The sequence below is a fragment of the Haliotis rufescens genome, unplaced genomic scaffold (genome assembly GCF_023055435.1).
Source record: "Haliotis rufescens isolate VD_foot unplaced genomic scaffold, xgHalRufe1.0.p SCAF_23, whole genome shotgun sequence".
NCBI classification, from domain to species: Eukaryota; Metazoa; Mollusca; class Gastropoda; order Lepetellida; family Haliotidae; genus Haliotis; species Haliotis rufescens.
In genome coordinates this window covers 9,299,078-9,324,554 of record NW_025963924.1, presented here as the reverse complement: position 1 = coordinate 9,324,554, position 25,477 = coordinate 9,299,078, and the positions used below count along the sequence as shown (strand labels likewise).

General features: G+C 39.4%; 1 protein-coding gene across 5 annotated transcripts in view; it reads right to left on the bottom strand.

Annotated features, from left to right (window-relative positions):
* Positions 1 to 137: 137 nt before the first annotated feature.
* LOC124123534 (endosome/lysosome-associated apoptosis and autophagy regulator family member 2-like) overlaps positions 138 to 25,477 on the bottom strand; it is a 67,317-nt gene continuing 41,977 nt past the window's right edge. For 2 of the 5 annotated variants that reach the window (XM_046486712.2, XM_046486713.2), the window contains exons 8-24: positions 25,085 to 25,173; positions 24,166 to 24,451; positions 22,878 to 23,095; positions 21,815 to 21,879; positions 21,224 to 21,418; positions 20,230 to 20,448; positions 19,294 to 19,426; positions 17,760 to 17,801; positions 15,133 to 15,233; positions 13,949 to 14,037; positions 13,460 to 13,499; positions 11,148 to 11,390; positions 10,805 to 10,874; positions 10,057 to 10,139; positions 9,517 to 9,688; positions 7,255 to 7,275; positions 138 to 5,570 (exon numbers count right to left, since the gene is read on the bottom strand). In XM_046486712.2, the coding sequence (XP_046342668.1) occupies positions 5,514 to 5,570; positions 7,255 to 7,275; positions 9,517 to 9,688; positions 10,057 to 10,139; positions 10,805 to 10,874; positions 11,148 to 11,390; positions 13,460 to 13,499; positions 13,949 to 14,037; positions 15,133 to 15,233; positions 17,760 to 17,801; positions 19,294 to 19,426; positions 20,230 to 20,448; positions 21,224 to 21,418; positions 21,815 to 21,879; positions 22,878 to 23,095; positions 24,166 to 24,451; positions 25,085 to 25,173 (2,123 nt within the window). In that variant the 3' untranslated portion in view covers positions 138 to 5,513. Of the gene's footprint in view, positions 5,571 to 7,204; positions 7,276 to 9,516; positions 9,689 to 10,056; positions 10,140 to 10,804; positions 10,875 to 11,147; positions 11,391 to 13,459; positions 13,500 to 13,948; positions 14,038 to 15,132; positions 15,234 to 17,759; positions 17,802 to 19,293; positions 19,427 to 20,229; positions 20,449 to 21,223; positions 21,419 to 21,814; positions 21,880 to 22,877; positions 23,096 to 24,165; positions 24,452 to 25,084; positions 25,174 to 25,477 lie in introns of all 5 variants that reach the window. The other 3 variants (XM_046486716.2, XM_046486714.2, XM_046486715.2) reach the window with 3 other exon arrangements.

Here is a 25,477-nt window from a genome sequence, read left to right as displayed (position 1 = left end):
GATGTGGACTGTTTGCTCATACTATCAACCACTAGTCCTGAATCAGGCTTGCATTGTTTTCCACTTGATTTCCTCAGAATCTCTTTTCATGGACACTGTAATATTTGAAAAGAACTGTACAATTCTTGTGACATGAATACAATAAAAAAGCTTTATTACTTTGCAAAATACTGGGAGATTCAACATTAAGACAATATTTGTTGATTATTATTATGACATGAGAGAAATAGGTTGAGGAGTAATGCAGAAACTGACATAACATGACTGGATGGTAATGTACAATGTATCACAAAACAATCACAGGATTTCAAACGAAATAAGGATTTGACAACAGATTAAACCCTACCCAAGATAAACAACCATCACTACATAACAGAAACACGTGTATATATAAATATTCTATTCTATACTATAACTAAATCACAAAAACACATTGCTGATTGGAATGTTGTGTATTGACTCTTCAACACCACCGCCATGTTAGCAGTGGAACATAAGACAACCTGCACTATGGCAGTCGTGGTACTTAGATCACGTAAGCCACATATAATGTTGCGTTTCTCATCTCCAGGCTTCACATGCTTAAATCAATAAATATCCTGTGCAAAAATGATTCAAACCTTAAGACAAAATTAAAAATACCAAAGCATGGGTCACTTTCTCAGATCATCTTTATACAATACAGTGCAATATTTTTTTATCTGAAACAGTTAAATTATATATTAAAATATATTTACAGTAACTTCTATAAATGTATACTGATGTATTCCAGTGGGTAGATGTGAGAATGTTTTTTCACTGTGCAGGAAAGAAATTTAGGACCACCGGAGATAAGAAACAGTAAATGTGCAGATGGTCCTAGTGGAATAGGCCACAATGCTTGGTCATGTTGTTGAAGATGGCAAATTACACCTCACGTTTGGGGAAGAAAAAAATAGGGGTCAATCATAGTCAATCCTATCCCAAATACAGGAATTAAAACAAAATTAAAATTGTGCAATTACAAGATATTGACTTTTGATTGCAACATTTTGATAACCATAAATAAAATCTTTGATTACTATGTACAAGATGTACAAATCACATTGGTTCACACTGACAATCACAACCAAAAGTAACACCGAAGCTGTCAGTTCTTCTCCAGCGAAAGCTAAAAACTTCATCTGCCATTATATGTATTTTGAGGATACAAAACAATAGTGTTGTCATACAACCACATTCAGCCTAAGAGTTAATCTGAGCAAACAGTAATTAGTTATATAGAATCTATTTTTGATTAAGAACAGTTTTGAAATTTGTAAGGTGGTTTACCAAGTTTTTCATCTTTGATTACATCTAGAGTATCTCTTTCTACATTTATGCATGGTACTCTTGTTACACAAGCTCCATCAGTGTGTGATTTCGTTTCTCTCCCAGTGATATCAACGTCACCAGTGTGGATGCAGCCATTACAGACATCTTGAATTTCTTCACTCAAATATATTTTAGTGTTTGACTGTGGACATAGTAAGTCTGTCATAAACTATTTCAGAATTCACTATTTCCAAGATGAATTTATGTTTGTTTTATTGGTTTGAGATTGCAACTTGCATTCTAACAATAGTTGGAGTTAAAGTGGGGAGATTTGGCATCAGGACGTGACAGTCATAGCTTGCTTGTAACAATGCAACACTGCACTGGGCTCCGCAAACAGGCTATCGCTGTGAGGAGCTTGTCTGCTATGCTTATGCAATGCAAAACAGTAAATACGATTGTGTTCCTACATTATTATAATAAATAAACAATAAATGGATTTCTAGACGGACAACTAGCAGTCAGAGTCTGCAATACAGAAAACCTCTTTGTAAATGTAATAATGAAATATTACCGAGAGCCTAAGAGGGCTCTGTCAACAGGCCTTCCCTATTCCCTACTCTGTTTTGCTGATTCAATTAAAAATAGTAAATATGATTATGTTCCCACATTAGAAAAAAATAAACCATAAATGGATTTCTAGATAACTGAGAGCGGTAGTGCAATAAAAGCAATAGATACCAAGTATTATCAACTAAAATAAATGTATAAATGAACACATTTTTCTCCTTGCTCCATCAACACAAACATGTGGTGAGAATACATGCAAGTGTGTGGTTTCTGAAATTAACATGACAATACTGAAGAAAATGTATGTGTCTAGTAGATTCTGAAGTGAGGTGAGGTGAAATAGAGTTTAACGTCGTGTCCAAGATTTGTGCACTTACACAGTGACATGCATGCACGTGTGTGTGTCTGCTTGTACTGGTCCGGAATAATGCCGATTGATGGTGCTAGCCCACTGAGATACCATGCCGCAGTTTAACATGAATACCCCACTCAGACACAGCCAGTCCTTGTTTTAGCTACCCATTGTGTCTTTTGGTATAACGCAGCCGGGGATTGAACCCCCGACTTTCTGCTGTCTGGCTGGAAGCTCTACCACAAGACCATGGAGGCAGTCAGATTCTCAAGTGTTTGTTTCCCTTGGTATATGGAAACAACACTACTTTCAGAATATATTTCAACAATATTCCAGCTATATGACAGCAGCCTGTATATTATTGATTCTAGACCAGACAGTCCAGTGATTGTTACCGTGAGAAACGATCCATACCATCGAGGTACAAGGACATGCAATCAACAAGTCACCAAGCCTGACCACCCAATACATTTGGTCGCCTCTTACGACCAGCACAACATGCTGAGGACTTATTCTACTCTGGAATTCCAACAGAGGTAGTCAAAATATAATATAATATAAATTCAGATTTAAGAACAGAAAAACATATATTAGTTTGTCCCCATCTCTTTCAAATGCCAAGTAAGTGATGTAGGAAGATTGCACATTTATCAATAGATAACTATAAATGTATTGAGCACATCAGCTGAGCAGACAACAATAAATGAATAGAAAAAATAAAATCACTAAAAACAGAAGTATTATGTATGATCCTGTTGAAAGGGAGGTTGTGTTTGACAACCGGCCTCATTATGTCCACAATACAAAATCACATTTAATGGTAAACACAAGTTTCAATCAAGAAAACAACAGTTTTTGGAATTTCATTTTCACAACATTTCAAGAACAAAAGGCAGTGAAAACAGCAAATAATGTATAATAAACTAAGTAGATAGAAGCAAAATAAATAAAACTTAAAATCCATTTTTCAACTCTCTAAAAACTTACCAACACCCACCATGTGGACTTACATTTTTTATGTTACATGTGAGACAAATTCAAACCTCATCCTCTTAGAGATTCTCAGTCAGTGTGTACAAAAACATATCACAAAAACTAGAATGTTCATATTCATATCTAACTAGTTCACCTTTACAAGTTATTGATGGTGTACTTTCACTGGATTTCAATATGGTAGAAATGTCTGCAGAGATAACATATAATCATATATAGTCAGTTACCTGGCTTGGCAGATTCACATGCTTTTTCAAATAATCACAGCACATAAATGGAATTTTGGATTTCAAAGGAATATACACATTGCACATATAGTACAGGCCATTCACTCAAGTTTGTGAGTTGTTTAGGACGCAATCAGAAGTCATCCAGCTCTATGACAGCCACCTGTAAATAATCAAGTGAGGACCAGACAATCCAGTGATTGACATCATGAACAATGAACTATTGAGGCACACACCCAAGAGACAAATCTATTATTCGCCTCTTACCTCAAGGACAGGTTGCTCAGGACTTGGAAACCCACAGTGCCCCTTCACTCAAGACTGTTTCTGCCCTTCTGGCCAAATAAACCTTTATGTGACAGAATACATTTTGGTTAATTAAACATGTCAGACATGAAATACTATTGTCTAGGCCTTAATAGGTTTGCAATGAACTGAGAGTAGTTCGGCCAACACTATGTCACACAACATTGTACATGTGACAGTGAGAACATGTCATCATTACACATGAAGACAACATATAAAATCTGACAGAAAAATGATAGATGCAGTGAAACGTCGGCACCCAGGGCTCAATTTGACTATTAAAACATGCACAAGTGCAACCTGTTGTTTGAAAATGCAACAAACATTTCGTTTGTTTTACTAAACCTTCCTTCTTCAGACAAAATCAGTCATAGAACACTCAATACATCTGATGTTTCTTTCCCCTACTATATCACTGTTGTGTGTAATTTGTCATTCTTTCTTAGGCTTGATGTCATGTGCAAGGTCATATGACACTGGCAACTTTGATAGATGGCTTTATGGGACCAGGGTGCAACCTGGTTTTGTTTGGTGCAGCTTGGTTTTCATGTCAACATGCAACTGGTGCAAGTTAACTCAAGTTCCTCAAATGGAGCCCTGGTACCTCAAAGTGTAGGACACAAAACCATGGCAGTAGTGCCAAACACTTAACCACTGGGTAGAGGAGAATGATGAGTAGGGTTGTACGCCATTTGTAGCAATAGTCTAGTCATGTACCAGTATACATCTACCAGCAATACTCAAACTATAGTCCATATTCCAGCCATTTAGTCCATATTCCAGCAATATCCCCCTCATTGATGGGTGTTAAGTGTATACACCACTAGAAACAAGGACATCTGCACAGAAACCATAGCACTTGAGAGAATATTTTTTAAGCACTGACTAAGGTCAACAGGTCAAAGGTCATGGGTATTCTCTCCACTAAATGCATGTATGTGATTATATGAAATTGATGACATGGTTATGATCTTACATCAAACATTGATATACTGTGCTAGATACTCAGATTTGATGAATAATTGTTACAACAAACAAACATAAAATCTTTTGTCAAAGACACCCCCTGCACAAAGACTTCTAAGAATAACCCTGTACACACTTTGGTCTTTTCTGAAGACTTAGCTCTTTAAAACCGTTGCCTGTAGTTCTGGAGACTACAAGTTTGGAGGATAATCCTAAGTTCTGTACACATTGTGCAGGTAGGTGAAAGAGCAGTCACATATGTACATGGATAACTACAGGAAAAATACATAATCACCTTGGACAATAACAGTGAAAGATGTATCGATTTTGCAATACTGCCTTAAAAAATACTTAGTTTTTTTGTGTTGTTCTGTCGTAGTAATACATTTGCATCTAACTCAATCAAGCACCTTTGCTGTATGTATCATGGAAGCTCAAGACTACCAAAGACAGAATAAGCAGAGGCTCGACTGAGCTGATCTGTGATTGGGCAATCGATGAGCAGAGTGTAGGCAGGTGCTTGACTGATCTGATCTGTGATTGGATAATCAAAGAGAAGCTATATATAGTCAGGTGCTTCACTGCTGATCTGTGATTGGGCAATCGATGAGCTGAGTGTAGGCAGGTGCTTGACTGATCTGATTTGTGATTGGCCAATCAAAGATAAGCTGAATGTAGTCAGGTGCTGATCTGTGATTGGACAATCGACGAGTTGTGGTCCTAGCAGTCGTGTTGTGTTGAGTTGTGGTACTTGACGGTGTAGATCTGGGTTGTAACTAAAGTCATGCCGGTGGACCATCAGAAGACTATGTCAGTGGTAACTTCTCCTGCATCTTCACGGCAATAAAAGGGTTGTCATCATCCTGCAACATCGGAATATTACATTACTCATTACTTAACATACACCATAATACTACATAACTGATTCACACCACCAGATGCACTGACAAATAACAGAACAACTGACACACACATCAGCGTTAGAAATTGGCACTAGTCCTATAGTCCTTACCAAACTGCCCAATAGTAAAGGTATCCTAAGGACTAGTAGAAATTGGCCCCATTTAAAGGTTTTGCTATATGTTATCATTATAAGGACTAGTGGACAAAAACTGTTAGTTTCTAACCCTGCACATACATGCATGTTTAACTGTTTTCACTCTCTCTGTATTACACTGGTGATAACACAACAGTTTATGTCTCTTGAATAAAGGCACTCAAAGTCTGATTGTCTGTGATTGAATTTGATTATCTGATATTCATATTGATAGCAAGACATCAGCCTTGTCTTCCATCTTGACTTCTATGAATTTCTAGGATGAGTGCTACCAAGTCAAGTCAATGGGCTACAAACGATTCCATGTCTCAAATAACTTTCTTTATACCAACAGTGAATATTGAAACTTTTCAAGAAATATCATTTTCAAATGTCAAATTGTAAATGCATTATTCCTTTATAAAAGCCCTGTTCTCAGTTAAAACAAAATGGTTTGAACATATTTGATATTGTATGGTTTATATGAGCCTATTTTCAGGAAATTGAGGAAATGAGAAGAAAAAACCCCTGGGCCCACAGCACACTGAAACTACATGTCTGAAGACCCACTCCAATATTACCAATAACAGAGAGCCATGAGACTCTGTAGCTCACCTTAACAAGTCGTGCATTGTAAATTTCATAATGATACAAGTGGAAATGATTGATACAGGTAAACATTACATTTTCCATGTGGCTAAAATTGAGGCCATGTTTAATTTTTTTTTGAAATTGGAGCACTTTCTGGAGACACCATTTCTTGGTTCCTGACAACGTCAGTGGACAAGGCGCCATGGCATGAGCTCATTTCAACCTTCTGTTGAAGTGAGCAAATGATGAAACACATAATGAACAAGAAATGAGAGCATGAAACTATCCAGGTGGGCTCAGAGCAAGATATGGAACAGAAATTGATATGAAAGCCTCCACCAACACAAACAATGATTGCCTGATAATTGCCTGACATGGTAGATGGAGGTGATACTGGGTCTATTACCATAAAATCAAGACCAATTCTTTTTCTTTCATGAAACAGGTACCATGAATAAAAGCTATGGCATGATCTGCATTAAATTCACAGAAAATTTCTCAGGCATGTAATTGATTTCATAATGATGGATTTTTAAAATCAATTCATTTTTTAAACACAAGTTCCAACTATTCCCTTACAGATCTTTTTACGAATATTTAATCAAATGCAAAAACATGGAGTTGGTTAAAAACACCATGACACACCTGAGAAACATTTAACTGATTTAGGTAAACCCTGGTATGACACATCTATGGATACTAGTAATTGAATCTTCTTTTGAAAAAAATTAATGAAATTTTGACAATTCCACAATTAATTTACAGAATATTTGAAAATCTGATTAATTTTTTCCATGGTTTCCAAAGTCTAGAGGCCTGACACATTGGCGGACAGCACAGGTTTACATCTGTAGAAGGCTGAGAATGTACCTCTTGGGCAGTGTTTGGGTGATGGGGTAGGTGGTCTACCAACTACTTACAGCAAAGTCATCGTCTGAAACCTGAGTAATGTGTTCACGTTAAGTTCAGTAAGGAGGCCATCTCATGCAGACATTCTGCTTAAGATACATTGATTGATATCCTATTGAATCAGATTAATGCTGCAAAATATCAACACTTTTGTAAACCTTGTGGAATGTTATTAAATCTTAAATTTAAATGAATTCATACATAAACTAGAATACAGTTGGGAACATGAAGCACATACAAACCAAACAATACATTTATTACAAATTGTGATAACATTAAAAGAAGCATTAACAATACTTGCATACTTACATACATACATATGACATATTTATAGTATACTTGCATACTTACATACACATGAAATATTTGTAATAACGACAGAAGTGACGACGTTTCCCTTTTCACAGTGACTAATCAATGCCATTCAAAGTCTTGACTTATCATAAGTATCACAGGGAGGTTAGCGATGTTGTCAGCAATATTCCACCTATATCACAACAGCCTTTGAACAATCCAGTTTGGGCCAAAACTAACCGGGGTTAACAGAAAAGCTGATGAAAAGATGTTGATTGCAAAGAACTCGAAGGCACGTAAGAATTAGCCAGGTCAGCAGCCACTGTAACCACCTGATCCCCATTCTCGACAACTCTTACAACAAGCACAGATTGAGGGACCTTGTTTGACCCGGATTCCTCACTGAGGGCAGTATCTCGGTGCCATCACTGAGGCTTTATAGTCGGGTTATTAGCCTTAGTCTGTCAATATGTTTTAAAATCCAGCATAATATATTTAAGTCGTATGACCTAAAATACAGTATGGACATCATAACTCTTCCATAAGATATGTTTTCACTACCAACAAAAAATAAATTGTCTGTCAAGAATTTTAATACTCTTAGAAGTATAAGTTTGTAAGGTTGACACTAACATTCAAGGCTTTTCGAGGGATCTTAACATTCAAGGCCTTTTTAAGTCTGTATGAATCTTGCAGAAGCAAACAAATAATGATCAATGCTGATGGTCACACATCCAAAAACTAGACAGCCATAATCAGCAGCCATTGTGACCTTCAGACCTTTGTCACAAGAATGTAGTATTTGGTCCCACCACCCCATGCAAGCTTGCTGAAGACGATCGGTTGGTTACAATGAGTGACCTCGCTGACTGTGTTATTCTGCTCTGGCAGCTTGGGTGAGTGATCAGTCAAACACTGCTTTCGGCTTGGCCAAGGTTCAACTGTGTGTACGTTGCCATGACATAGTTGGAATACTCACTCACTCTTGCCACGGTAGCCCAAATCTCATTAAAATCAGATTTAAGTTCTCGCTGCAAAGATCTGAGGACATCCCATTACGAGTCACGTCAGAACGACCTTTTGCAAACTTTGACTGACCACTGAAATGACTAACAAGAGGTCGACACCAGCCAATTAGAAAGCAGCTTTCTTGAGCTTTACGGCACTCATTTCAACTTGGTGACTTACATTTCAGACTACGCTTGAAAAATATGTAGACACATTTCTCGATTAAAATTTTGAACAAACTGAACAAACGAACAGTCCGGAAAGCCTAATATATGGTTGATATTGTATGGCAGTGCTTCCCACGTACTGTGCAACGCTTCCTCCGTTCAAACATTTATCCCACGGAAGTGAGAGATAGACGATAATTTTGACGTAATCAGTCGTACGGGGCACAACTGTCGTTCGGAATACACCCTGTTAACGTTTTCGAGGTTGCATGATTAGAAAACACATTCCGACTGTCACTTTCATGATCTGGTAAGATTTTGATTGGTCGAATGAAAGGTTGTTCTGACGTGACACGTAATGGGATGTCCTCAGCTCTTTGTTTAGCGATAGCGAGAACTGGGATCTGATTTTAATGATATTGCGGTAGCCCCAAGGAGGCACTGCAGTTATATCCCTTTCCTAAGTTGATCTACAAACTGTCAACTTGAGGCATATTCACCAGCTTATCCCAATAGACATTTCCAACTATCTGTCTATTAGGGCAAAATCTGGAGACATTTTACAGCCATAGCCTGTTTTAACCCTTCTGTTACATAAAAGGTGAACACCCTTTTGCTACAGATTGAGAAAATTGTGTCACCACTTTGAACAGTATTTTAGTTGAGACTGAAGCAGGTAGTAGATGTTAACCAAACCAGGGATAATAATCAGAGCACATCTGGCTTCCAAAACCAGCAAATCCTGGCACAATTAAGGAGAGCAACTCTATCGCTGCTCTGAATAACCCACACCCAGTGACTGACCTTGCCACCACTGGTAATCTTGTTCTTGATTTTCTGGAATATGCTGGTGTTCTTGTCAGGGAAGTGGACGGCCTCCTCGTCATCCTCCTCCAGCCCACAGGACTCCACCCCCGGCAGCTCGCCATCACGCCCACCAGCCGTCTCCACCAGCTTCATGTACTTGTATTCCAGTCTGAGGAGGGAAAGACAACGTAGGCTCACTCAGGTCCTATACAGGTCATATCAGTGAGAGACAACACAGGCTAGCACAGGTCCTATACAGTTAATCATATCATGGACAACATAGGTTCACTCAGGTCATACAGCTCACATAGGTACTACTAAACGTACTGAAATGTCCCACTAAAGGAATAAGCTTAAACCCACAGGTCAATCTTGTCGTCACAGTAGGGAAGGTCATATTGATCTTATCTTTTCAGCCAAGAAGGAATATAACAACTAAAATGAGTATAAATCTTTGTATATTGCAGAAAGATTATTTCCATTCTATCTTGTTAGAGTGATGGTGACAACAGCATGACACCACTGAGAAGGTCCCACCTCTTGTTTCTCTTCCACAGGTAGACAAGTAGGAGCATCAGCAACACTCCAACACCGATAACGACTGGCAGAGCCACCTGGACCTGCAAACACATTGGCAGGGTAACATCAACTATATCATTATGGTAACATGAACCACATAAACTTGGTAACATGAACCACATCGACATGGTAACATGAACCACATCGACATGGTAACATGAACCACATTGGCATGGTTACCACATCGGCATGGTAATAAAAAACACATCAGCATGATAACATGAACCACATCAGCATGGTAGCATCGCCTAATACTAGTACTGGAACCACATCAGAGACTCCAATATATCAGTGATATACTCACATCAAATAGCATGGTTGTACCACATCTGAGACTCCGATATATCAGTGATATACTCACGGCAAATGGCATGGTGGTACCACATCAGAGACTCCGATATATCAGGTATATACTCAACAGCAAATAGCATGGTTGTACCACATCTGAGACTCCGATATATCAGTGATATACTCATGGCAAATGGCATGGTGGTACCACATCAGAGACTCCGATATATCAGGTATATACTCAACAGCAAATAGCATGGTTGTACCACATCTGAGACTCCGATATATCAGTGATATACTCACGGCAAATGGCATGGTGGTACCACATCAGAGACTCCGATATATCAGGTATATACTCAACAGCAAATAGCATGGTTGTACCACATCTGAGACTCCGATATATCAGTGATATACTCACGGCAAATGGCATGGTGGTACACTTCTGCTTCATCTGTTTGGGCTTATGGGAGTCACTCAGCAGGCAGTGTCTGCACATACAGAGTTTATCACAGAACTGGCTCATTGTTGACATTCAAACTGGATCACTTAGGAAAATGTAGGACTACTAAAACAGCATATATGTTTTTTTCAAGATCTTATAAGCCTCCTTCATCTGTTATCAGTGACCTCTGCAAAGCCATAACATTAGTTATTCCTTGTGGGTATTCTTACTGACATTTGCTGCAGATGGGGCTGAATCTCAGCCTCTGATCAGGTCTAGATAATCCCTGTACACAAGATATTTCCAGTGGAAGACTCACTTTGGAGGATAGTAATGTATAGTCTGTTCTCCCCGAATACATTCCCCGTTGATCACTTCATAGTCTTCGTTCCGACAGATGGGGCAAGCATGCTGACTCTTCCACAGGAAATGGAAGGTGCAGCCATCGCAGGTGCCATCGGAACATTTGGGGGGCAGGTCAATGACGCCCTGGAGGTCCTGCTTCACGTCACATCTCAGGCTGATGATGGTGGTGCGTCCCTCGGGGCAGGCTGGGGTTGACCTGGGAACAAGGGCCACAATAAGAGTCTGGCCGTTCTTTCACTGCATACCACAGCAAAAAGAACAAGGGACGATAACATTTGTTTGTTTAGTTACTCAGAAATATATTACAGTTGTACAACTCAAAAAGAAGTTAAGGACAACCTGATTCTTTCCTAATACTGCAGTTAATGTCATAGTAACATGAAAAGATCGCGTTGTCCTCAACTTTTTTTTAGTAGTATATGACAGCGGCCTGCTAATAATCAAATATGGACCAAACGCTCCAGTGATTGATATATATAATGGGCAATGATCGCTTTCTTGGTACAGTGAAACACAGTCAAGCAAGTCACCAAGCATAGGTTGCATGGGACCAATTCTAACCCTGAATCCCCACAGAGGGACAGTGTGTCTGTCGGCTCTAATAGCTGAAACTCATAGCAACAAGAACATAGGGCAACAAGAATTGGCTTTACAGTTGTTATGTGTGGAGTCATATTTGGTGAGTGAATGTTGTTTTATGCTTCAGTCAGCAATATTCCAACTACTACAGCTACTACTATCATATGCAACATTACACGTTGTCAGAGTACAATGACATGCAATGAAAGAAGTCCTCAAGCCTGACCACACAATCCACTAAGTCAAGCATGTACGACGAGCATAGATTACTGGAGATCAATTCTAACCTAGATTCCCTACTGGGTGAATGATATGAGGACTTCATAGTCAAGAGTGAAAGCTTTTTATCACTAGGCTACCCAACTGCCCTGTTTTGCTCTAGTCCATACGCGCGGTAACGCATGGCTCCCAAAATTTATGTACACTTTTATTACTGAGAGTTTTACACAGACATAATTGTATTGTTGTTCGTTGTTCATTTGCACATAACGCTTCTCATTGCATAATCAACCGTTTATCGCTGAATGGAGTTCTAATAATCTGTTTGAAAACATCCGCGGCAAGTCCCGTAAATACGATTGTTCAACTAGTTAACTTTTCACACTATACATCGTTTGATCTTAGAAGCGCATGCATGCAATAAAAGAGAATCACAAGCGAAGTTTATATTCTTAATTAGTGGGCAATCCAATCTGAGGCGACACTGTCACACACATGTAGTTGCTGTCACAATATGGCGGTCATTCATTTCGTAATCGCGCTTTCGTAACATCGCCTGGTTTTTTTCCGTAGTTATAACAAGCGATTTCATTGGATTAAAATTTGTTTCTAATGACGCTTTCTTGCCGAAATCTGCTACAAGTTTCGTGATTGGTCAATTTTGAGCATGTGACCTCAGGCAGCCAATCAAATTATAGCTGTGATACCAAGCTCGTGTTTGATAAATTTCAGAAGTTGGCGAAAGATTTTTTGTTAAATCGTGTTATTCTGAACGTTTTAAGCAGGAAATCACGATATATATTAAAAATTCGCGAATGTATCGTGCTAGGTTACGAGCTGTGACAAAGATTTTTCATGCATATATTTTTGCATTAAACGTTGTGTCAGAGCCGAGAATTCAAGGCGACGAAAGCCGAGATGTTATTTGACTTACATTACACGCGATCGCACGAAACGATGGAAATAATAACTTAGATGTAAGTTTGATTACTTTTAGATATATTTTTGTTGATTTTATTTATCACTTTGTATAATATATTTAAAGATTTGCTTAAAACATCTTTATTTTGCTCTTTGACATGTTCGATGCGGACCCATTGTCGAAATGTGTGTCCGAGAATTTTATTTTCAATAACATCGCGGGAAATAGTGAATAATTTTTTAATTTATCGATAAAAAATGATAAATTGAAATGGAATACGTATTTCAGACATTGTGAAATGTGACAGATTTAATAAATGAATGATATTACAGGTAGATTTAGGTCCATAAAAAATATATACTATTTTGAAGTGACGTGAGATAAACACATTGATGATTTGAGATTTGCCGAGCGCGCTCCCCCGCCTCGGCCTCGGTTAAACGGCTCATCGTCTATAACGCCCACCAATTATTTTGACCCCATTGGTAGCGTTGTAGCGAGGGACCACTGTAGTTTCAACTAATTAGCATTTCTAATCTACTTACTGTTCAGACTTGTAGTGAAAATGAATATCCTTTTGTAATTCTGAAAAATAAGACACAATATTCATGAATATTTGCATATATTTTTTATGACAAAAGATATTTTAGTTTCTAGCTCAGCACAGACATATACATAATCATAATCATATCTACCAGTAAATGAATTTAATTTCATGAAACAAAAAACCCTAACAAAACTGATGGAAACCTTTTTAAAATCATTTGACATTCAACTTCTGAGGCGTAAGGTTCTCAAGCAAAGACTCTTTAAAAACGATTTCTATTCAGTTTGCCACAGCCAGTTGTACTTAGGGGTGCAACAATAGAGATTTGTGGTCTTCAAGCTGATACAAAATGACATCAAGAAATATGTTTTCTCATGAAGAAAGTGCCTGAGAATAAAGATTATTAGTCTGTTAAAGACAATCTCTGTCTAGCAGACTCCAATGTTTTTGTCACAGACTATAGTATAAGATGAATCATGTGACTGACCTTCAGGTGTGGCGGAGAAACCCTCCTCCTTGAAGAGGTCCCCCATGCTGCTGTCATTGGACACAATCTTCACCAGGTGGTCTCCAAGACTGAAACCATAACACCATATCAATCTGGGCCATATACCTCCAGCTTGCAGTCAGAATAGGAAAGTTGCTATGAGACGGAAACTTATGCTGGTGCACTGATCTCTTACATGTCCAGGAAACAATTCTTAAATTGTTCAAAAGGAGCCAAATTAATGTCTTGAAATATGCCACTCAGAAGAAGTAAAGTGAGTGAGTGAGTGAGTTGGGTTTAACGCCCGCTTTTATCCCAGTCATATTACGGCATGTCAGCTTAATGTGGGAGGAAAGCCCGAAGTGATGCAGGTCTGAGACGTTTACCACTTCGGTGAAACCCTGTCGGACACCCCAACTCACCTCAGACAACAGGTGCTTCTGCATCCCTCTGAGGGTACCTCACCCACCTCCCTGCCGGCCAGACCAACTCACCTCACTGGCTGGGTGGAGACAACGGGTGCTTCTGCATCCCTCTGGGGGTACCCCACCCACCTCCCTGCCGGCCACCCCAACTCACCTGACTGGCTGGGTGGAGACAACGGGTGCTTCTGCATCCCTCTGGGGGTACACCACCCAGCTCCCTGCCGGCCACCCCAACTAACCTGACTGGCTGGGTGGAGACAACAGGTGCTTCTGCATCCCTCTGGGGGTACCCCACCCAGCTCCCTGCCGTCCACCCAACTCACCTCACTGGCTGGGTGGAGACAACAGGTGCTTCTGCATCCCTCTGGGGGTACCCCACCCACCTCCCTGCCAGCCACCCCAACTCACCGGCTGGGTGGAGACAACAGGTGCTTCTGCATCCCTCTGGGGGTACCCCACCCACCTCCCTGCCATCCACCCAACTCACCTCACTGGCTGGGTGGAGACAACAGGTGCTTCTGCATCCCTCTGGGGGTACCCCACCAACCTCCCACCCACCTCCCTGCTGGCAACCCCAACTCACCTCACTGGCTGAGTGGAGACAGCAGGTGCTTCTGCATCCCTCTGGGGGTACCCCACCCACCTCTCTGCCAGCCACCCCAACTCACCGGCTGGGTGGAGACGACAGGTGCTTCTGCATCCCTCTGGGGGTACCCCACCAACCTCCCACCCACCTCCCTGCTGGCAACCCCAACTCACCTCACTGGCTGAGTGGAGACAACGGGTGCTTCTGCATCCCTCTGGGGTACCAACGTGGACCGGCAAACCATACCCCGAACATCTGTTGGCAGTCCATAAGTCTGAAATCATAGCATCACAGTGTTAATACTCTACAGAGGATCAAGCAAACATTGGAATGTATTAATCACACTGTAAGCGTGAAAAGATCATCAGCAGAAATTGCCTCATGAAGATTCAGCACACAAAACCAGATGTGCATGCACTGGTAGCAGTGCAGTGTTGGGAATTAAGGTTTTCCTGAGCTTTTCTGCCAAAGTGTTTTGATCCATGGAACCTTAATCTTGTACATTAGATATTATGTTCATACCAAAGTCCCCTTGACTTTCATGCTTAATATTTAACACTGTAGTGACTGAGCTGGCTAAATGCCACTTTGAACAGAATCTGAATTATATAAAAGCATGTCAGCTTAATGTGGGAGGAAAGCCGAAAGTCAAAGTTGTAGATGTCAATCCCACTGATGAAACCAATTAGCATGGATATGACACTGACAAAAACCTATCTTATTAATCAGGGGTATACCATGAGTAACCATGGCTAGGTGGGCAATACTGGCCATAAGAAATATGAAGTGCAAAGCAAGGAAAGGAAAAGAGGGCCAACCCATACAGCTGTAGTAAACCAGGATCTCCGAAATCCACATGCTTGTTAACTCCACATCCAAAATATTGCATTTAGTTTTCGCTTTCATACCAGTAAGGTAATCTGGTCTTCCTTACTGGTGTAGAATTACACCTAAAGTCTCTTGTCCTCATGATGATGAATATTGATATAATCGTTTGCGTCTGCTTTCCCAAGCACAGCTTTTAGTATTGTTTTTGTATATTTTAGTTTTCACATATGGACTTTTATTAGCTGTGATTACTAAACCAAACAATGTCACTAGACCCAAGCTCAGACTAGTGGCTAAGTCATAGACTACAAAAGCAGGTTTTGTTATTTCTACTACTTGTAGCTATAATTGGGGCAAAAGGACAGGATATTATTGGACAAAGATCAAGATATTATTGGACAAAGATCAGGATATTATTGGACAAAGATCAGGATATTATTGGACAAAGATCAGGATATTATTGGACAAAGATCAAGATATTATTGGACAAAGATTGGGCTACAGGACAAAGTTGAGGCCAAAAGGACTAGTAGCAGTTTAACTCCATATCTGTCGATTCAAACCTGCCATTGTGATGAAGGTATCACAGAACATCATTCAACTACCACAACTTGAGTGGATGTCAATAGTTATACCCACAAGGAGGCCATGTGTTAGATATTCCATGCAACATGCAAGAAAACAACAATGGTTGTGTAAATAAAAAGGGTGCAAATATCATATTATGTGCAAAATAGATGTATTCCCACATGTATCAATAATTGTATGAAATTACTAAAAAAATATTAAGAATAAATCAAACCTGCCCAAGGGACGATGCCTCTAATCAAGCAATACTTTCTATGTATATTGTTGACCAAAAGCAAATCAATATGAGGGAACAAGGTTAACAAAGGAAACTGCAATAAGCCTAATATCTTATTGCATAGCCTGTCTATGCATAGCAATTAAGGTACAAACACAAATTTACCTGCCAAAAAACTGTTAATGATGGACTGGTAAAAAAACAAATTTGTTTGAATTCCATCTATAATTTTTAAACTGGAGAACCGATTTATAAATCATCATCTGACCTATGATGACATACAACCAACCATGTCTCACATTCTAACATCCTCAATTATCCACTATCTCCTTTCTGTTTTTATATTTACGCTGGACCCATTTGATACCAAAGCTTTGTTTTAGAAGTGATGTCATTGTCTCCTCCCTCGCATCACCAACTGAGCACAGAATTTCTTTCACCATAAGCTTGAAATCAACAGCTAGTCAAAATGATGAGTAATGGTGATATTGGCATGTGTGTCTTCAGCAACCCATGCTTCCCATGAAAGAGGCCAATGCTTGTTGCAAGAGGCAACTAATGGGATCAGGTGCTCTGGCTCGCTGACTTGGTTGACACATCATTGTATCCCAATTGTGTGGATTGATGCTCATGACCTTAATCACTGGATTGTCTAGTCCAGACCCACTTATTTACAGACTGCCTTCATATAGCGGGAATACTGCTGAGTGTGGCGTTAAACAACAAACAAACAATTCAATCATGAAAGAACAGGGAAAATCAATGGATTACTATTTCTAGCTTCATGTCCTTCAACAAAACTACGTTTCCAAATGGATCCATAGTATTTATCACAATAGAATGGTGATATAATTCATGGCATAATTGGCTGGGGACATTCTACCAATCAATCCAAACATCGATCAGGAAAAAATGAGGTAGTGAGTGGGTTTCACGCTGCTTTGAACAGTATTCCAGTTATATCACCGTAATTACAGCATGTCAGCATAATGTGGGAGGAAAGCCGAAGTGGAATCAGGAGAAAAAATATATATCTGAATACAAGAAGTAAAACCAAACAATTATCCAAGTACCCAAATACCACACACATCATGCAATGACGATATGCCAACAGCCCGCAGCTCCATCCCACAGAACAGAGAGCATTAAGGTAGAAACTGAACATACTCCACCGTGGCTCAAAATTTCTACTTCTTCAGATTTGTTGCCCTGTAGGTTTAAATTTAGTCATAATTTAAAAGCACTTTACATGTGTCCTGGAGTGAGCTAAGATGGTTAGGACAGCAGTTACAGATTATAAAAATCAATTGTGCAATCAACACATCACATATTATCCTAAACCACATTTAGACATAAATCAGCTGAGGACCTAGAGGCCCATCTGCACAAACAGATGACTACCGTAAGTCTATGTATGACAGATTTATGAAGTCTCAGTATGTCTTCAAGTTCACAGTGATGTATACTGCACAATCAGGACTGAGCTTCAGATCGATGTCAACGACACACACACACACACACACACACAAACCTCCATCCCACCCCTACCCATTCCCATAAATCATACATACATTCCTGACTGTCCATCACATTATCTACAACATTACAGATCAAGAACTCCATGTCTTACACCATGGACAACATTAAATCATAATTCACAGTTTCTGATACAACTGCACACAAAGCTTCCATAAAGAAATCTGCATATTGCTGCAGCCATTGATTCCCAAATAGCTTACAAGGTACAACTGGCCTTGACATTTGTAAATTGCAACCATGACATACATTGTAGGGTAATAGCAACACGTGATGATCATGCTGGCGACATTTCAAACATTCACAGTTATATTATGTCAATACATCTTCCCAAGGCAAGGGAGTTAAGTGACTATAAAAGTCCAAATTCCACCCTTTGCCGAACCAGGCTGGAATTATGGAGTTATATTTTGGCTGGACTAACGATTCCATGCACATTCCAATCAAAATCACAGAACAAATCAGCATCCGGTTCATAAGTGCTGTGCAGATTTCGGTCGATTGTAGTATTTGCAAAGCATGTGTACTGCCAACTTGGCGTCAACAGATATTTCAAAAATATTTTCATGTTTTTAATCAAGGTGCTCACTTGATGTGATGCTCTTCATGAAATGAGACACGATCAATCAGATTGTCTTGAGTGGGCACTGCCATTTTGTATGAAGCAATTGCAAGTGATATCAGAAGTGGAATCTGATTGGTCAATAGGAGGGACATGGAAGGGACATTTCTCATAATAGCCACTGGTGGCACCACAATCGAGCAAAGAAATTCCAGCCTTAGTGCAGCAAGAGTGGAAACTGGACTTTTATCGTCAGTTAACTCCCTTGTCCCGGGAAGATGATGTCAACAGTGCTTCCACAAACATCAAACACAGTGCAACATGTGTCAAACATAAAGTGTACATGCACATGGGGCATAAACCAGGATTAATTTGCCACAAGGCTCAGATAAGACTGGCAATTATTGGAAGTTCTACGTCATGAAATATTAACACTATCACTAATGCCTACAAGTTATTTCATTCCATTAATGGTCTTCTTGAAATGTAACAACTGTCACTCAACACTTCAAAGGTTTCAAAGTTTTCACTTTCAAATGAACTTCAAATTGCCACCTTCTGTTTTATATTGATAAAGAAAGGATTTTGAGTAAATGTGCTAACCGGCTGATCGGTGACGTTGTTGTAGCATGTTGGGAGTTGTGTTCCCTTGTTTCCACACAGGCTGATGTTGAAGCCATGGTAGTACTGGGTACCGCTGGAGGTAAACAACTTGTTGCCCACCACGAACTGAATGCTGGAAACAGAAGGTGAATAAGTAATTCATGATCCTCCACTATCAACCAACACAATCAGTATCAGCGAATCATCTTCAAAACATGTTATAATTGACCTGGTTCATGTATTGTTGATTACATAAGGCAGTCTCACAAAAACACATCTGAGAGGCTAGTTATCTAAATATCTAGTTATCCTGGCATTTTTCTTTTCATTTCAAAAACTTAATTTGCAATCATTACTTTTCTTTGGTTCATGAAATGGATAAACAATCATTCACCTATTTCAGAAATGATTACACATGTTCACAGAATAATGAAAGGCTGAGGTCAGGAATATGACTGACAACTTGTCCTTTTATTCTTTCTAAAACATATCAGGTACATATTTTGGATGTATGATACGATCAAGTACAGGAGTAAGGCAAAAATGAGTGATTTTTTAACTTCTAGAGTGATTTATTAACTTAACTACCGGTATGAACAAGTCTGTGCCCCAAAGATTTCTTTCAATGAAATCAGCCTTTTTGACACCTTTCAACTTTACCTGCATTTAGTAATTAATTAGTGCACAACATGTAAAATGAACAAAGTCTCCTTCTTTTGAATACATCAGATACCTGTCATCATAATTACTAAGAGATGTTATGTATGTCTTAAATTATATGATCTGGTAGTCCAAAAAGGGGACACATCACACCTTGTCTTTCGAATCGAACAGCAAAATATTTTTGCTTATATGTCTGATTACGATCTGTATACATCCAACATTCATCTGACATATATCTTGAACTGATATCCTAATAAGAACATTAACACCTACTTGTCAAGGTCGGAGAAGTCGTACACCTTGCCATCCTTCGCCACATACTTGCAGTCAGTTTTGCACACTTTGCCCCCCTCTGCCTTCAGGCCCGACCCACACACCTTGCAGGCCTGCTCCCCCCAGGAATCACTGCTGGACACTACAGTGTTGGGTGGGCACGCCTTGCACGATGCTGTGCTCGTGTCGATGTACTGCCCATCCGGGCACGGAATACACCTGGAACATAACCATTGAATATGGAATACACTATCCCCAAACAGCCTTCCAACTATCATATGATACAAATCCTATATAGTATTCCCAACCAGTGTGATCAAGAAAACTTATATTTCCAAATGCATGTCCACTGAAATAGTAAAATTAAATGCAATTTGTCTGCTATAAGTGAAAATATTGGACAAAATGTTTGAATTATTGTAACATCACCACCATGCAACACTGACTCTTTGCTTCAATGGCATCTTTCATTGCTGACACATTACTGTCTACAGAGGTAATATTGCAGACATCATAAAATATCATGCACATACCTATTCCAATTGTGAAAGCAGGGATACCAAGAAATACAATGTATGCGGATGAATAAAAGCGGCAAAATCCTTTCCATATTCATAAGAAATCTCTGAGTTGATTGTACGATTCCGACTATATCATGAGCATGTGTTTATGAATCACTATCAAATAGTATATGACACCAGACATTTGCGAAAAGGTGAGTGTATCCTGCCTCATCATTGGCTCCTGTCACAAACACATGCAAAAGCAAGTCAATTGTTCCCCTTAAAAAACATGATTACATATGGTACAAGTCAAAATAGGGAATTGCATTGGACATAATTTTTGTCAATGATGTGTCAAATTTGGAAATGTCCTCCACATGTTTACCATAAAAAGAAATCTTTTTGAAAGATTTACTGGGGCCTTGAATTTTGTAACCTTGATCAACTCATATGATGCTCTTTGAAATCTTGGTAGAAAGAGCAAAACATACGTGTTTTTGGTTGTTCCTCTAGGACAAGGTTTACACTCAGAGGCGCCACCAGAGATGGTGTTAGAGACCTTGATGGAATATATCTTGGCGATGTTGTTGAGGTACTCCTCTGCCTTGGCTTCAGGCAGGTTCTCCCAGTCGTACGGCTGGAAGGCCCAGGTGGCGATCAGAGACTTGTTGCTGCGGACATGGTACCTGGAAGAACAAGAGCAAATACATTTCAAGCCTGGCTCAGCTATATTGCCATATCCCTAAAAAACACACACAATGCTATGTGTTGTGGTTGTTGTGAAGGGCTCACGTGCACAAAGCAATCTTAGAAATCTTTATACTGTATGTGTGTCGAAGATCAGATGATATATATATATGGACGTTGAGATTTTTTATTTGTGCACGCATGTCCTTAAATATGAACCACTAAATGTTTAAAAGGTTTAACTTGTGCAAGAACTTTGGATGCATGAAAGATTTTTAGGGAGAAATCACATTTGATATTTACACAAATATTAATCAAGCCTGAAAATGACTTCATGTTGCATTTCAGTTTTGATTTACCAATCATTCAGAGGAATACCAAATATATTTACTTACATATATTCATTTTTTTCATAACTTCCCTTCCATGATTTTGCCACTGAGTTCTTCCCATTATCATCCTGAAAAAGATAGAGTGTCCAACATGAACATTTGATCAAACATCATGCAGTAAGGCAGGGACCAAGGTTCAAGAAAACATGATTAATGTTACAATATCTGGCGACATCAACAAACTTTGCACTTTGCATACTTAAAAGTAATTCAGTCTGTACTAGCATTTCATATCACAAAGCAGTCTTAACATCAACATTGTTCTAGGTTTATGTCAAAGGATGAGAGTTGTGATAATCTTAGTGCTACGATTGCATTGTGATTTTTTTGTTTTGCTTCTGGTTCAACGTTGCAATTAGCACATTCTACCATATGATGGCGGTCTGTAAACAATAGAGTCTGGGCCAGACAACCTAATGACTGACATGAGCATCGATACACGCACTTTGTATACAATGAAAACAATATACTAAGTCACAGAGCCTAACCACAGATCCATTTAGGCACCCCTTACAAGTTTGCTGGGGATTAATTCTGACCCAGAAATCTCTGGATCCAAGAAAATCAGTGGTGATTACAGCACCATATTTGGATGCAATCACACACAATCAGACATAACTCAGCAACTCTTTGGGCCACCCAGTGAACACTCTAGTCCCCTAACAAGCATGAGGCACAGGAGATCTGACTGCCTTGAACACATATCAAGATGATCACCAAAATGAGTAGCCTTCATAATATCCAACAATCTGAAGTTATTTACTGTATATTGTACTTAACTTTCTCCTTTTAATCCCAACCACATTCATTACTAAATGAACATGAGTGTGTGTCACAATCTGGTTGTGTGGGTCTGTTCAACAAGTGATTTTAGCACTAACAGGGATCGATTTGGCTACACTCAAGCTGCACCAGTGCAGGTAAAAACTTTCCACCAAAATATTTTTGTGCCATGATGATGATAATCCAATGTTAAGAGTTTGGGGGCTTGTAGCGCTAAGATCACTTTATGGAAAGAGCTCCTGGGCTCTAAGGGGAGACATTAACTTTATCCCTGTTCACTTACAGTCAAGAACACCAGTTCACAGTCCCCTGTACAGTTGATCTCAAACCCGAAGGAGATATGTCCGATAATATCTGCCTTTCCATTGATAACGTTGGCTTGGCCTCTGAAGCCGGGGATATGCATGGTGAGAATGAGGAAGACATCCTTGTCATGGCTGAAGTGGGTGCGGATGTGGTCATTGGACACCAACCATCCGGCTTGTGGGGAACAGGTTTCAGCTGGAGAAGAATTTAATACAACACTCTTAATACTATAAGGGTAACGCTATTTTTCAGGGCATTATCATTTGCAGAAGTCTGAGGTCTTCCATTAACTGCCCGGAGGGCAGTTGAAAAGACCGAGGGCTTCTGCAAATGATAATGCCCTGAAAATAGCGTTACCGTTATTATAGCTAAAATGGATGGAATTTGTTATCAAATAAAAGAAACAACAATATCGGTTTTGAAACATTTACTGCTATCAACATGAATGACACTGACCCACTTTTACAAATATGGAAATGTCGTAGAACAAACCAGATGACGTCACTATTGAATGTGACGTCACGTATCCCTATCCTATGACGTCACCTTACAACGGGCGTGATAATGGCCCGTCGTCAAGTAATATGAGGGCATTATCAAGTTACAGTGGCCCGTGCATTCCTGATAACATGCGGGCGTTTTAATGATAATTCTATCCATTTTAGCTATAATGAAGCTTAACTGTAGTGAGTGAGTGAATGTTCTTTTACACCACTGTCAGCAAAATACCATCTGTAGCATGCAGAATCACAATTACCCATGTGGACTCACACCATTTATGAGCATGAGCAATGATCCAGGTCAATCAGCCATGTCACACACAGTAATCACTTGTTATGACAAGCATGATGCTCAAGATCTGCTGGCAGTGAGGTAACATGGGGTTTAACGTCGCTTTCCAGATTGTTGCACTTATACAGCGACACACGTGTCACTCTCTGAACCTTTCCAAAAATTACAAAAGGTCATTACATCAATCAGTGTTCAATATTTATCATGAAAGTCAAGTAATTCTTGTCATATACTATGTTATTAAAAATAAATATTTAGGGGGTACCTAAGATTCAAATACTACATGAGAAAAATTCAAGCACCTGCCTTACTTTTTCCCCATGTCAATGATGGAACAAACTGTCATTTCAATTGATAGATCACATAAGTAAAATACAGTAACGGAAAACAACTGTCCTTTTGTCTGCCTTATACATATTTCAACAGCAATAGTCAAAGACATGATAGGGGAAAGAATAATCTCCCCTGCCTACCTGTCATGGAGAGACAGTCACTGGAGACATTGGGCGGCATGACGGACCACCACCTGTAGTCCAGGCTGTACTCGGGGGAGGTGGATGCAGGGCACGTCTCACAGGGCTTGGAGCCGTCCGAGAACTGGTTTGCTGGACAGAACTCACAGGCCGAGTTGTTGAACAGCTGCATGCCCGGATTACAGGGAGGGCAGTTGTCCAAGGGCCCTTGTGGGGGTAGGGTCACAGCACCAGTACCCGCTGGGTTGCAGATCTGGGGGGAGATCCACGCATACTCCTTGCGCGTCTGGAAATAGATAGAGGGTAGGGGTGCAGGTATGTTGTTGTATATTTTAGCATTATCAAGGTTGCTGACCATGACCCAATTGCACAAAGCGCCATTAGCATTAAACTAGTCAGTGTTAAACTATGTGAGCCACACTCTGGTGCAACAATATTCTAGATCTATGATGGTGACTTAAAAATAACAAGTCTGACCAGACAAACCATATTAAGAGCAACATCCCAAATTGACTGAAAAATATGTCAATATATTTTATTATGATAACAAATTCCAAACATTTTGATGTTGAATTTCATCACCCTGTTACTGGAAATGATAGGATTAAGAGAAAACAAAAGTCAAAGTATATTTTTCAGGCTTCTAGTCCTCACATAATTAGTCTATTGTAATGTTTTGAAGCCCTTTGGAACTTTATAATAATTCTTAGTCAATCTGTCAAATAAATAGACATATTGTTCAGTCAATTAATAAAATGACTAAAATATTTAGGCATTATATAAATTGCAGAAGTGAATCCCATTTTACTCATTGACTGTAACATATATAGCACTACATAAATAATGTTTCCTGAATGAACAATCTAGCTCAAGAATAAGTAAGTATTGGTAGTACAGCTTTGGGCCAGCTTAGCCTCACCTGTTTGTTCTCATCACATGGAGTTTGGTATTCATAGTAGTCTCTCTCAGAACATGGAGGTCGGGTCTCGCACTTGCTGGCGCCTACAGCTGCAAGGCAAAGCAATGTTCCACTTACCTTACACCAACTGATCTTATATCTATTACACCAACTGATCTTATATCTATTCAAATAACCTATTCCTGCTCAAGTTACATTCCCTATCAATATCTTGACAATTTGAGAGGATATTTCCAGTTTTGAAAAGTGTTTGAAATGTTGAAGCTATTTTGTCTATTGCCAGCCAATGATTTACCATGTTTACAGAAGCAAGCTGACAAAAGTTGCTGCACTGAATATAAACAGTTGAGTTAATTGCCAAGAAAAGCCGATTTGACCACAATTATTTCATGC